The 15,149-nt window shown below is 40.0% G+C and overlaps 1 protein-coding gene across 1 annotated transcript; it reads left to right on the top strand.

Annotated features, from left to right (window-relative positions):
* Nucleotides 1-8,826: 8,826 nt before the first annotated feature.
* Nucleotides 8,827-14,527, top strand: TMED3 (transmembrane p24 trafficking protein 3). The gene is made up of 3 exons (XM_043987565.1): nucleotides 8,827-9,211; nucleotides 12,483-12,731; nucleotides 13,733-14,527. The coding sequence occupies exons 1-3, from the start codon at nucleotides 9,005-9,007 to the stop codon at nucleotides 13,967-13,969; spliced, it is 693 nt and encodes a 230-aa protein (XP_043843500.1). The 5' UTR covers nucleotides 8,827-9,004; the 3' UTR covers nucleotides 13,970-14,527.
* The last annotated feature ends 622 nt before the right edge of the window (nucleotides 14,528-15,149 follow it).

The following is a 15,149-nucleotide window of genomic DNA, read 5'->3' as shown; positions in this document are numbered from 1 at the left end:
TTAATATATGAATTACCATGTGAATAGCAAGTGTTATTTGGCATTTTTCAAATAAGTATACACACATGCATATACGTACAATGCCAAGTCACATAGTCACTTTAACATGGAATTGGGCAATTTTATTTACAAATATGAGTTTTATTTACCATATCTACATGGTGGAGCCAAAGAAGATTAAGAAATACCCATGATGAGAAGATACGGAGAAATTGCAGTGTACTCAGGGCTTGAGTATTTACCCTGATAGAAATCAGGAATTCTGTGTCACCTTGGGCAAGTCACTTGTCAGTCAGTCAATAAACAGTTATTAAGTGCCTACTCTGTGCTAGGCACTGTACTAAGCACAGGGACTACAAAAAAGAAGAAAAATACAGTCCCTGTCCTCAGGACCTCCCAACCTAATTATTTAACTTCTAATGAGCCTCATGTGTAAAAATGAGTGTATTGGACTAGATATCCTCTGAGTTCCCTTCCAGTTCTAGATGTATAATCATAATCACCACCAACTATTAATTTTATCTTCAAAAAGATATGAAACTTTCCTATGATTGACCAATCCCATAATTTTCTATTTGACTAGCATTCCTCTGCCTGTCATGTTTTCTCAGGACGTAGTCTACCCTTAAACAACTGGTGAAATAATTCAGAAGAAAATATTTCATAAAACCACTTTGGGAGGAGGACATTACATGATATGGGAAGAACAAAAATACTGATTGACTAAATAATTCCTAGGCAGTATAAAAACCCCTTTTATTGAACACTAACAATTTAGTTATCTTTTTGGCTACAAGTAATTTTTATGTTTCACAGAACTGACTGAATATGTTGGCATTATATAAACATGCTCTTTTTCTCCTCGTGGCATGGATGGATAGAGGTGAAGACAGTTAGCAAGGATAATGGTGTAATCTGGAGTCCCTGAGGACAATGAATACTTTTCAACCATATTCATGGGAAGTAATGACTGATTACTATTCTCTGCAGCAAAATGACTTTCTTCTGATTTGATCCTCTGTCAGGAAGCAAGAAACCTAATTGTGCTTAGCCTTTACATGCCAACAAGTTGTGGGAGCCTTGCAGAAAGATCCATAGCATCTATTACATTACCTTCTCCAATATTCTTTTCCCTTCTCCTACTTAAAATCATAAGTTCCTTGAGAACAGAGATCATGGGGTTTTTGTTTGTTTGTTTGTTTGTTTATTTGGGTGAGGCAATGAGGGTTAAGTGACTTGCCTAGGGTCACACAGCTAGTAAGTGTCAAGCACATGAGGTCGGATTTGAACTCGGGTCCCCCTGAATCCAAGGCTGGTGCTTTATCCACTGTGCCACCCAGCTGCCTCCCAGAGATCATGTTTTAATAATTTTTTGCATTCCCTGTCATGCATAGCCCATTGTAGCTGCTTAATAAATGTCTGTTGAGGGACAGCTAGATGGTGCAGTGGATAGAGCACTGGCCCTAGAGTCAGGAGTACCTGAGTTCAAATCCGGCCTCAGACACTTAACACGCACTTACTAGTTGTGTGACCCTGGGCAAGTCACTTAACCCCAAATGCCTCACTAAAAAAAACAAAAAAACAACCAAACAAACAAAATGTCTGTTGAATGAATGTGAATAACAGTGAAGGACCCAAGAGCTAGAAAAAAGTTGGGATTAAATGAGCTCAAAGGGGCTCATTCTGCATGGTTCATATTTTTATTTTTTATCCAAATTCATAACTACAAATAGCCTGATATTTTTAGACTCCCCCAAAATTTCTTTTTTTTTCAAGGCAATGAGGGTTAAGTGACTTGCCCAGGGTCACACAGCTAGTAAGTGTCAAGTGTCTGATTCTGGATTTGAACTCAGGTCCTCCTGAATCCAGGGCTGGTGCTTTATCCACTTTGCTACTTAGCTGCCCCTCCCCCAAAATTTCTTTGAGGCTCTCTGCAGGCATATTCTAATTTGTATGGAATCTTAACAGGATTGAAGCCTGCTACCGTATGGGTTGCCCATGGCTACTTTAAGGAAAGGTGTCACACTGATAAAGCATTTAGCATTTCCCCATGGAGAGATGTAGAATATAAAAAACCTATTTCAGAGAATGAAGGGAAACAAGTTTTTCCTACATACTCTAATATCTTTTTATATCAACATGGGGGACATTATTTTGCCAAACTCCACTGGGATACCATCTGGGGGAGTGATTTTGTAGTCCTCTTTTCAAACAAATGACTGTTGGATTCTTTTAGAATCACAGAACTGATGGCCCATGGAATTAGTTGTACTTTTCAGTCACTCAGGGAAGAACTGTGCCCGGAAGACTAACTCAAGAAGAAAAATTTAGATCAGAGGAAGCATTTTTTAATCTTTGTATTTTGAGATGGTAGGACGAGTCAAGAAAGACTAGACATAAGCAAGGACAAAAGTGAGACTAAAACAAACAAAAACCAACCTTTCCTGGAGAAAGAGCTACCTCTGTCGCACTCTGGTTATCTGGCCCAGCACAAGGCTGCTAGTCCTGAATTCACTCATGCAGGCAAATTTGTCAATGTCAATGCCTATTCAGATTAGCTCATTCTTCAGGATATCCATTTGCACTGTCCCCTATTCTCAGTTTAGGTTCCATGCTCCAAAGAAGTCTGGGGTCTTATTCTTATGGTAAAGTCACTGAAAGTCAAACCAACTTAAAATCCTTTTATTGTTTGAGCCCGGTTCCACTAGGGAATCGTCATATCATCACAGTCATAAGTTTGCAGTTATCATATGATCTCACTGGAACTTTTCTATCCTCCAATCATTTGTAGAAATCATCCTGACATTATATAATACTATTAATGCTTGTGGAGGCAGAAGGTCATGAAATAATCCCTGGTCTATGAAGGTCTTAGCCTTCAGTTTTCTCATCTGTAAAATGGGTTTTAATACCCGGGAGATACTTTAGAGATCATAAAACTCAAACTTATCATTTAACAAAAGAGAAAACTGAAGGCCAATGGGTTTAAATTTCTTGTTTAAGGTCACACAGACAATAAATAGCAGAACTAGAATTCAAACCCATGTGCTCTGACTCCATTTTTTTTCCTTTTCATCTACCATGAACCTTCTCATTGTACTACAACACTAAGATTTTGGACTAGTAGTAGCTGAATGAAAACCCAATTGTATTAGGAGGCAAAAGTCTTAAATTCTACTCTTAAATCACCCACTAACTCTGTATATCTTTGGGAAAGTCCCTTATTCCCTCTGACCTTCAGAGTCTCTATCTGTGTAAAAGGAAGCTGGGGGTCAATATCCTTTGACAGGGAACACATTTCCCAGCATCACTCTACTATGTAGCTCTGTGACTGATTGGGGTCAGACTGAGACTGGCAAACAAGCCTTCCTCTCTTCAGGGGAAGGATGGGCTGAAGCTACAGCCTGACATGGGACACACAAGAGCATGAACCTGGGTGTGAACTCCCTAGATGGGTTGAGCTGCCACGGCCTAGTTAAGCAAGTGACAGTATAATGAGAGAGAGAGAAAGGAAGACAAATTCTTTTTAAATGATGAAGAGGGGGAAGGGGGAATTCCCTGCTATGAGGCTCTGGGTGAACAAAGGAGAATGAACAATTCCTATTTTATAACTTCCTACAGCAGGAAGAGCATGATTCCAAATCATATGAGGCAAATGAGTTAACAGTCTTGGTGTATGTGTGGTAGCAGTGGGACAAGGGGAGTTTTGAAAAGAGGAGGCAGTCAACAGTATCAAATGCCATAAAGGATACAGACTAAGAAAAACTAAGGAATTAATTGGTAACTTTTAATTGATCAGTACAGTGCAGTTCTGGGAACAGAAAACAGATTGCAGGGGAATAAGAAGGCAATGTATAAATGGATAAGAAGCAAATATCTCAGATAAAGGTCTGATGCCCAAGATATGTGTATAGGACATTGATATGAATATATAAAAACAAGACCCATTCTCTAGTAGATAAATGGTAAAATTCTGTCACAGTCAGGGTTCAAAAAAAGAAATATAAACTTGAAACAGTCATAGGAAAGAATGTTATAAATCAATAATGACAAAAGTTCTATGTTTGTTCCTCTAACCCATCAGAAAATCAGCAAAGATGAAAAATATCAAAGTGGTAAATGTTGGAAGGGCTGTGGGAAGACAGGTACACTAATGTCCTATTGTTGCTAGAGGTGGGACTTGGTAAAGCTGTTCTGGAAAACACTACATTAGATGTCACTACATTGCATATGCTCTTTAACTTAATGATACTGCTAAGTATAACAGCCCCCCACCCCCACCCCGGAGGGCAAAGACAGAGGAAACATTCCCAAAAAGAGCAAAGGGAAGGAGACATGCATTTATTAGGTACCTTCTAGAGGCTGGGGATTGTGCTAAGAGCTTTATAAATGCTATCTCATTTGACCTACAAAAATATTTGTAGTAGTAAAGAATGAAAGGCAAGTGGGTTCCTATTGACAAGAGGATTGGCTGAATGAAACCAGGACATTTGAATGTAATGGATTATTGAATTTTAAGAAATGATGAATATGGAGTATTCAGAGAAACTTGAGATCTCTATGAAATGATGAAGACTGTATGAGCAGAACAAGAAGGACAATTTACATGATGACCCCAGTAATGTAAATGAAAATAACATTGAAAGGCCTTAGAACTCTGATCAATGAGTGGCCAATTCTGCTACCCATCTCTTCATGGACTTCAGATTTGGCCATGGTGTTGATATGATTTGCTTTGCTTAGTTTTATATATATATATATATATATATATATATATATATATATATATACATATATATATATATATATATATATATTTGCTACAATGCTGATCTCTGTTGGGAGGTTGAGTGGAAGGTTGTCAGGAAGTGAGTGTGATACAAAGAGAGGGAACATCAAAACTTTTCAAAAGAGAATCAGAGGAGTAAGTGTAGACCACAAGTTTGAGGAATTGGCAGGAAGAGCTTGCATGGTAGCTAGCAGGGGAGGTAGAAAGCTTGAAAATGCATTTCATGGCTACTTTTTAAAAAAGATATGGAATATCATTGGGGTATGATGCATTAGGAGGAGCAATGGATTTAGAGTTAGAGGACATGGGTTCAAATCCTGGCTCTGATATTTACTACCTGAGTGAGCTTTCACAAGTCAGTTTCTTTATCTATAAAGTTTTAAAAATTTAAATCTATGCTTTAAATTTCCATTTTAAATCTATGCTTCTGTGATATTGTGTGACTTAAGTATGTTTGAAGTAGACAGGTTCAGTTGTTTCTAGCAAATTAATTGTATCCAGAAATTCCCATTTTTTATTTCTGTTCTATTTTATAATTCTATTCCCCAAGGCTTAAAAAAACCCAGTGTTTCAAAGCCATCTATCTTTTATCCTAAAACTTCTACTGATCAAAACAATATTCACCATAACTTCTGCATTTGACACAGCTTCATTACTCTTCTCAACCAACATTTCATCATGGTCATTAAAACAAGTATAGGAAACTTGAATTATGCTGATGAGATAGATTTTCTAACTCAATACTTTTGGTACTTAGCTGATGAAGCTGCTTTGCTGAAGGGATGTCAAGGCTGGTTCTCTTGTCACACTGAGAGTTGCTGAGAAGCACTTGTAGACAAGGTAACAAATGAAGAAGCTTGGACATAAGCGTTATGGATCTATTGACCTTTTGGCTAAGTTTTTTTGGATTCAATAAGCCCCAAATTGAATTGATTTGGATTTCAGTTCAACAAATATTGATTAAGCACCTACTATGTGCAAGATATGCTGATAGTCACTGGGGATACAAAGACAAAAATAACCAGGCAAACAAAAAGTTCCAGCCCTGAAGGAACACGTATTGTACTGGAGGACACAAAATGTAAACAGTTAATATAGGATAATCGGAGGAAGGCCAAAGGTAGGCAACTAGCAGGGTCTGGAATGCTTTACTAAGACTCAAAGGAAGGCAAAGTGAGGAGAGAAGCATTCTAAGCTTGGGAGATAGAAGACTGATGCAAAATCATGGAGGTAAAAAATGGTTTTCTGAGTTTTGGGTACATGATAAGAAAACTGGTTTGGTCAGAACACAAAGTATATTAAGGGCAGTTCTATGAAAAGTCTGACGAGATGGCCTAGAACCAGATGATAAAGTTACCTTCGGTTACTACCTAATAGGGAGCCACTTTTGAGTACTTGAGATCATAGATAAGAAGTGTGGAAGGGATCTCACAAGATGACTAGCCCATCCTTCTTTTTTTACAGATGAGCAAACTCAGGCCCAGGGAGGTTGGCCATAGCAGGAGTAAGCATCAGGGGCAGTATTATTGTATGTTGGCCCTCTGAGAATTCTTAACCTCATATTATGGAGTCATTTGACAGTCTGAACCTGATGCCTATGAAATATATATATATATATGTATATATATATGTATATATATGTGTATATATGTGTATATATGTGTATATATATGTATATATGTATGTGTGTGTGTGTATATATATATATATATATATATATTTTGCAGGGCAATGGGGGTTAAGTGACTTGCCCAGGGTCACACAGCTAGTAAGTGTCAATTGTCTGAGGCCGGATTCGAATTTAAGTACTTCTGAATCCAGGGCCGGTGCTTTATCCACTGCGCCACCTAGCCACCCGCCTGTGAAATATTTTTAAATGCATATAATGAAATACACAGGATTACAAAGGAAATTAATCATATTGAAATTCAGTTATCAAAAAAAAATTTAAATTCACAGACCCCAGTTTAAGAGGTCTCTGATATCAAGCCAGTGTTCCTTCCTCTCTATTCATTTTTTTTTCATGTTGCTTTCCCTAAATGAATGGAAGCTCACAAGTATATAATTAGAAATCTACCCACAGCTCTTTTTAGGAACTCCTTTCTTTTTTGTCTTTGCACCCCTGATCCTAGCACAGTGCCTGACATATGGTAGATACTTAAACATGTTTGCTTTCTTAATGTGCAAAGGCAGGCGTCCCATAACAGGACAGGATTTCTGTGTTCAGGTCTACCTCAGAGCTAATAGGTTGTGACTGGTGGCTGAAAGCAGAGTAAACCATTGTGAGGCTTAATGTCTGCTTTTGCTTATTCACTTCAATTCAACTCAACAATTTATGTTAAGATGTTGTGGATGATTCAAAGATGAGTACATCTTGGCCTCTATCCCAAAGGATAGGAGAAAGAGATAAATCGAGCACTCATATCACTCTAAAATATCACACACCATTCATTGCAAATTCAAAATGAACATGGCAAAAGTTCTGAAAGAGAAGTCACTTCTATCTGGGGAATCAGGGAAAACGTGCTGGAGGTGGTTCCTGAGTTGGGTGTTGACAGATTTACGGAATTTCTATCATATAGTGAATCGGATGATAATATATCAGAACCCATGTCACTATGTCAAGTGGACCAAACTCTCATTCAGACAAATATTTAAGTGCTTACATTTACTTTTACATTTATGGGTAAAAATACACACATATGTAAAAGTTGTAAAAGTTGTAAAAGTCAATTAGGAGGGGGCAGCTAGGTGGCACAGTGGATAAAGCACCGGCCCTGGATTCAGGAGTACCTGAATTCAAATCTGGCCCCAGACACTTGACACTTACTAGTTGTGTGACCCTGGGAAAGTCAATTTAATCCCATAAACATTTGTTAAAAGCCTGCTGTGTGCCAGATGCTCTACTAAACATTGGGGGCACAAAGACAAAAAATGGCCCTGTCTTAAAAGAGCTTACATTCTATTGGGGAAAACTATACACCTAGAAAATGAAAACTATATAAAGTAATTTGAAGGGCATGTCGAGGACTTGGAGAGGATCAAGATTGGCTTTCTATAGCAGCCACTTCCTACCGAAAGCTTTTCTTTCTTTGAATCCCTGGGGCTGAGCATAGCTCATTATAGGAAAAACCAGTTGAATGGTTGAACCTATCTAGGTATTCATTAGCTAGCAAGCAAGTGCTCACAAGCTCACACCCTCACTCACACACACACACACACACACACACACACACACACACACACACACACACAAAACAACAACAACAAAACCCAAACTTAGTTGCAACTTGAATGGACTGAAGCTATTATTATAACCCCAGGCTGAGCAGACAAAGGTTGGTCCTGGCACTCAGTGGATTACATTTGCTGAAGGCACTGAACTTTTTTCAGCCCAAATTGTCCCTGGTTGCCACAGGGTGAAGAAATAATTCTGGGATTCAGGGAGAGAAAGGCCAGAACCAGAGATGGGGAGGGAAAACATAACTAGCATTTTATATAGCACTTTAAAGTTTGCAAAGAGCTTTCAAACAATATTATCTCACTTCATCCTCACTACCACTCTGGGAGGTAGGTGCTATCATTACTGCCCCCCCCCCAATTTTACAGGTGAGGAAACTGAGGCGGGTAGGGTCACACAGCTAGTGATAGACTTGAACCCAGATCTTCCTGACTGCAGATCCAGCGTTTTATCCACTGGGTCACTAGTAGGCAAGGGAAGGGATGTGGTCCCTCTCTTTCCATCCATCCCCCACACCTGTGACCAAGGGCAAATTCCTCGGTTTCCCTGAATCTCAGTTTTGATCTGTAAAAGGAAAGGGTTGGATTAGTTCTCTTTTCCCCTGAGCTACAGTCAATCACCTAACTTGGTGACTGGAAGGACAAGATGACGCCTTCTCTTGCGGGCGAACTGATTGAGCGAAGAGGGGAGGGAAAGGAAACCCTGGCCAGCTCCACAGCCAGACCAGTCCCCGCCTCCGCCAAGAGCCCAGTTCCGCCCAGAGAAAGGAGCCGGGAGCCGCCCGGAAGAGCCAGGTTCCAAGCCCTAGTGCCACGTCAGGCCAGGGAGCTGTGCGCTGCCCGGGCTGCTGCTGCAGGGAGCGGGTAGAGAGTTGGGCGCCTCTTCTCCGCCTTCCTCGCCCTCCTCGGCTCCCCAGCGTACACGGGCAGGCCAGCACCGAGTCTGGCCTGGGGGTCTTAACCGATCCCAGAAGCATGAAGTCCCGGGCCCCCGCTAGCGCTCTAGGGCAGGGGCGGCTTCAGCTGCATCCGCCGCCGCCGCCTTTGCTGCTGCTGCTGTTGCTCCTATTGCAGGCCGAGGTGCTGAGATGCTCCCAGCTGACTTTCGAACTGCCAGACAGCGCCAAGCAGTGTTTCCACGAGGAGGTGGAGCAGGGGGTGAAATTCACCATGGGTTATCAAGTAAGGCGGCGTGGGGTGCTCTCCTCTGCTTTGCTTTGTTTCGGGACTCCCCCATCTCGGCTGCTGTCTTTCTCAGGTTGCAGAGAAGAGAAAGGGAGAGCGTGTGGGGGACTGACGGGACGGGACTGGGCTTGAGACAGGTTGCCACTCCAAGCTCAAACTTGCCATTCTTTGTCCCTCCTTCTGTATTGGGACTCAGGATAGATCAGGGAACTTCCTTTGAGATTAAAGAACTTGGCCCCATCATCCAGGCTTTTGGCTGACTGTCCTTTTGCAGTAGCATCCTATGGAAAAATAGGACTACAGGATTTAGAGCTAGCAAAGTTCATTTGTTCAAAGTCCTGCATTTTGTGGAGAAAGAAACGGAAGCCTGTAAACATCAAGTGACTGCCCAACATCATGTAGTCTCTCCCCCCCCCAACCAAACTCACTCCTTTCTCAAATTCTCCCAATATTGTCAAGAATATCACCATTCTCCCAGTTACTCTGGCTTTCAGCTTCTGTGTCTTCCTCAACTCCTTACTACCTTCCTAACATATGTCGTCTTTTCTTCACTCCCAATTACTACTCTTGTACCACCCCTTGCCTAGACTAGTTCAATAGCCAATAGCCCTCTGATTAGTTGGCCTGCCTCAGGATTCTTCTCAATCCAATGCACCAGCCAAAATATTTTTTTCTTCAAGTAAAGTACTGGCTGTGCCAAGATCCCCAAGCTCGCTCTCCCTGCTAACACAAGTTAAACTCCAGTGGCTCACAATGGCACCCAGGATGAAATACAACTTCCTCTGTTGGGCATTTATATCCCTTCACAAACTGTCTTCTTATTACCTTTCTAGTCTTTTTACGTATTATTCCCATCTACATGCTCTGATCCAGCTACACCAGTTGTCTCGATGCCCTCTACATACCACAGTCTGTCTGCCCACCTGCACTTTGCACTGGTTGCCCCTCATGCTTGGAAAGCTCTGCCCCATCTAAGTAGTTTGGTTAGTCTCATATCTATTCAGACAGCTTTTGTCATCCTGAAGTTGTCTGTTCTAATCCTCCTCCCTAGCTAGATAGGCACTCAGCGGTTGACTTGCAAAACTTTTCATTGCAACAATAGTAAATGAAACTTAGGAAATAACCTGAGCGCTGAATGGGTTGTGATATTAAGCAAGTAGCTTCATTGGTCCCGAATTTCCTCATTTGTAAAATGTAGGGAATTTATTAAATGATTGCTAAGATTGCTTGTCCCATCTATCTTATGCTTAGAAACTGCACAGACCATGGGAGACCCACACTGTATAGATTATGAGCTGCAGTGATACTAAAGGCCACATGGAGGAGTCCTTGGCTCTCTCTTTGACAGGATTCTTACTCTTACAGCTCAATTGAAGGCTTCAAACACAGTGAGGAAGATTAAACTTTGTCTTTTACTGTGAAATCATTTGTTTAATGATGAAAGTTTGTGGTCCAAGAGCTTCCTAATCTACATTTCAACACTTGCCAAATGTAGATAGTTAAAAGATATAAAACCAGGACATCAAATGTATTGTGGGAAATCTGGCTGTACAGAAAGGTAAACATGGACTTACTCATTCTTTCACGTATTCTTTTTTGTCTGTCTTCTAAAGAAGACTTAAAGATGAACTGTTTAATTCTCATTTTTATGCATTAATAGCAGGAACATATGAAATGCCCAAGTAACATTTTAGGATAATGATCATTTATGTAAGTCTTAAAAGTTTGAGCCTCAGAGAAGCCTTATGAGGTATTCATTATTATCTCCATACTACTGATGAGAGAACAGGTTCAGAGAGAGTGGCTGGTTTGTAGTCACACAGCTATTGTCAGAGATCATATTTGAGGTGAGGGTTTTCTTCCTAACTCCCAAGTTCAGAATTCTGTCCACACAGAATTGCACTGTTGTTCATTGACTTGGGTGACAAAGTATCTCAGAGGAAGTAAGATGGACTCTGTTTTCTCCAAAGTCCTTTCCAACTCTAAATCTAAGAGCCTAAGAGGAACCTCATTAATCATCTGGTCAGATCTTTACTAAAGCAGCAATCTTCTCTATAAAATCTCAGGCAAGTGATTATCCAGCTCCAACTTGAATACCCCAGTCACAATTGTTAGGAATTGTTCCCTCACATTAAGTCAAAATCTATCTTTCTATAACTACTACTCTTTGGTCCTATCTCTTCTCTCTGGTGCCAGGCAGAAAAAGTCCAATCATAACAATTTTAGTTTACAAAAATCTGGGTTGCAGCTAGGTGGTTCAGTGGATAAAGCACTGACCCTGGATTCAGTAGGACCTGGGTTCAAATACAACCTCAATCACTTGACACTTACTAGCTGTGTGACTCTGGGCAAGTCATCTAACCCTCATTGCCCCATGCAAATAAATAAATACATAATAAATAAATAAATAAACAAACAAACGAATGAATGAATGAATGAATGAATGAATCTGGGAGGGACAGCAAATGTTGATGCAAAATGATCTCCATAGGCTGGAACTCTAGGCCCAATATAACTAGTTGAAATTTAACAAGTATAAAAAATGTAAAGTCCAGCATTAAGGAACTAGAGAACATCTAATCCAACCTTCTCATTTAATGGATAAAGAGCAGAGACCTGAAGAGATTAAAGGCCTACAGGTAAGAAGTAGCAGAGTTAACACTCAGACCTAGGTCCTTCTACTTCCAATTTGTAGAAAGGATTCTTACAATGTGAGCAGTCTGATTTGATAATATCTAAGGTTTCCTCTAAGACTTTATATTCTATGAAAATATGAATGGGTTTTATTCAACTGTGGTGTTCATTGGTTTGTTCAATTATTTATTTTCTTAATGAATTTCACGTACTTGAAAACATTGACTGGGCTTGATTTATCTTGCTGAGAATGACAAGTCCTGGGGAAATCTGGGTTTAAGCTTAAACTGCTTCTTTGAGGGTGTTGGCTCACGTTGCCATTTAAATCTTTATTTTATAACCTGAGACCTTATAATCTCCCCTGAGTTTCCCCGCTGAACACAGAACAAAGTGAAAGAAAGAAACAAAAAACATTAGTCATTTTGACCATGATTATTTTGAAACAAGATCTCAAACTTCTTATTCTATTGATCTTTTTTGTCTATTTCTGATCTGGGGACTTCATTCCATTGATGGACACCAACAGAACATATTCAGGGTGGCTTTTGTCTATGTATGTTTTTTTTGTAGCAAAGTGAATTTTGATGTCCTATGGTGTAACTACAAACTCTCTGGGGCCATTTGTGGTCAACAGGTCATTAATGGTGGTCACTATGACGTCGACTGCTTTATTGAAGACCCCCATGGAAAGACAATTTACAAAGAAACCAAGAAGCAGTATGACAGTTTCTTTCACCACACAGAGATCAAAGGAATCTACAAATTCTGCTTCAGTAATGAGTTTTCTACCTTTTCCCACAAAGTTGTCTTCTTTGACCTTATCATTGGAGATGAGCCACCCATCCTCCCAGAGATGGGAAACAGAGTCACTGCATTGACGCAGGTAAGTATATGTAAACATATTTGACTTTCAGCATGTCTGAATGTGACACTACTTGGGTCACTGGTCAGATAGGATCTACTTGCTTGAACTAGAATCAGAGCCAGGCCTTCTTGGTGTCTGGGTCACATTGTCTTCCCCTTTGGCTTCAAATACAGCCATTATAACTTCCTTGTGAGAGAAGCTACCCTGTCAACTATTGTTTGGATAAACATTGACACCGAAATCTTCCTTGTTCACTCAGTAGAATCCTAACTGGTCTTATTCCTAGTCTTATCCTAGGGATCTTCAGAGGTCTTTCTTGTCAACATGTAGGAGTTAGATAGGGTGACTATTTGTAGGAAATTTAGAGAGTTGTAGAAACTTATCTGTTTTAATCCCTTTGTTTTATGACTGAAATAGCCAGAAAAAATTAAAATAATGGGTTTAGTATTTTTTAAAACCACTTTACTCTGATATACTCTTGATACTCAGGCCAGTTACTGCTGGAAATGTCCTTACTTTGGAAAATTTACTAAAATTCATAATTTTATAACTGAAGAAATTTATCCTTTGGTAAATATAAAATAAATTAATGTTAAACTTTTATTATTGAAGTAGAGATGTAGTCATTCTCCATCTATACTATTTGTTTCTAAATCACTTTTTTACCAGTTCTGAATGGTTGAAAGCAACTACTACTGGTTTCAACTTATTTCCAAACAATTGAATCCAGTTCTGCTCAGTTTATGAACAACCATTGGTTATTTAACCAGTTGTTTAAACTGGTTTAACCAATTAGTTTAAATTGGGAACCAATTGGTTTAAACTGGTTCAAACTGGGTCACAGAAATTCCTACCATTTTACTGCTTATGGCTCTGTGAAAAGTTTTATGGAAGAAGAGGTTTGGGGATTGTCTGGGGATTATTGTGTTAGTTCACATCCCTTTTCCCAGAGGTGATAATATGTGGTTGATAGCAGTTCTTGGGCTTTGAAATGTCTTCAGCTTTTCCCCTTTTCTCAGATGGAATCTGCTTGTGTGACCATTCATGAAGCCTTGAAGACAGTGATTGATTCTCAGACACATTATCGACTCAGGGAAGCTCAGGACCGGAACCGGGCTGATGACTTGAATGAGCGTGTTTCTTACTGGTCTGTGGGGGAGACAGTCATACTGTTTGTGGTCAGCATCAGTCAAGTGGTGCTTCTGAAAAGCTTCTTCACAGAAAAGAGACCAACCAGTCAGGGGGTCAGCTCATAGTTCCTGGGCACAAGCTGCCTCTTGAGTCTTGCTCAACAAAAGAAGTCCAATTGATACCTTCTACTTAGGGAGTAGAGTGTGGATCTTTTCCATGTTCTTAAAACTCAAAGGAGGATTAACCTCTCTGTGTTCTGTTGACTTGTAAGGTCAGGTGATAGCATGGAGGCAATGCCACCATACATTGTAACACAGTGCCATTTTGTACGTTTCTAGTCATTTTGCTCCATGCTGTCTTATAAGTCTGATCTGGCATGCTCTATGAGAAGAAATAGAGCCAAGTAAGAAAAGAATGAATCTGGCTAACTTTGACTGGGAAGTGGACAGTGGCAATGGTTTAGGGACAGCAGCTGGCCACTTCTCAGAAATTCACAATTTAGTAACTCCCCAATGTTGACCTAAACCTCAGGGCTCTTCAGTTTTCTTCCCTCATCCCATGCTTCAGTTTTCTTTGCTGTAAAAAACAAATCAAACTTTTTCCCCCTTTTCTCCTCCTTCCTTCCCTTCCTCTTTTCCTCGCTCCCTCCTTCCTTCCTTCTTCACTCCCTTTGTCTCTTTCTCTTTCTCTCCCTTACTTTCCTCCTCCTTTCTCTCTCCATCCTTCCTTTTCTTCCTTTCTCCTTCCTATTCTTCCCTCATTCTTTCTAATTATCTTCCTTCCTTCCTCTCTTTTCACTCACTCTCTGCCTCCCTCCTTTCTCCCTTCTTCCTTTCCTTCTTCCTTCCCTTTGTCTCTTTCTCTTTCCCTCCCCTACTCCCTTATTCATTTCCTTTCTCTATTCCTCCTTTTACCCCTTTTCCTTCCTTCCTTCCTTCCTTCCTAAAATTTCAGGTTATTCTTCTTCAATGCTTCACTATTGGTCCAGTTAGGAAAATATCTCCTGACACTCTTTGAAGAGGCCAGGATATTTGAGGCCTTTATATCCAAAGAGTTATAGCAGAAGAAACATTGCAGACCCTAATCTGTAAATCAGTTTTGCCAATGGTCTTTCTCCTAGGGGCACTACAGCTTTATCCAAATTTCCTTTCATTCCTGTATTTCTCTTAAAGGACAGAAGCCTGGTTTAAAAAAAAAAAAGAAAGCTGTCTAGTACACTTCTTTTCCCCTTATTATTACAACGCAAACACAAAGTCCAAGAGAAGGATGAATTTGTTTCTTAAACTACTGAATAGAAAGCTACCA

This window comes from Dromiciops gliroides, chromosome 2, assembly GCF_019393635.1.
Source record: "Dromiciops gliroides isolate mDroGli1 chromosome 2, mDroGli1.pri, whole genome shotgun sequence".
NCBI classification, from domain to species: Eukaryota; Metazoa; Chordata; class Mammalia; order Microbiotheria; family Microbiotheriidae; genus Dromiciops; species Dromiciops gliroides.
This window is presented reverse-complemented; position numbering and strand designations above follow the sequence as displayed.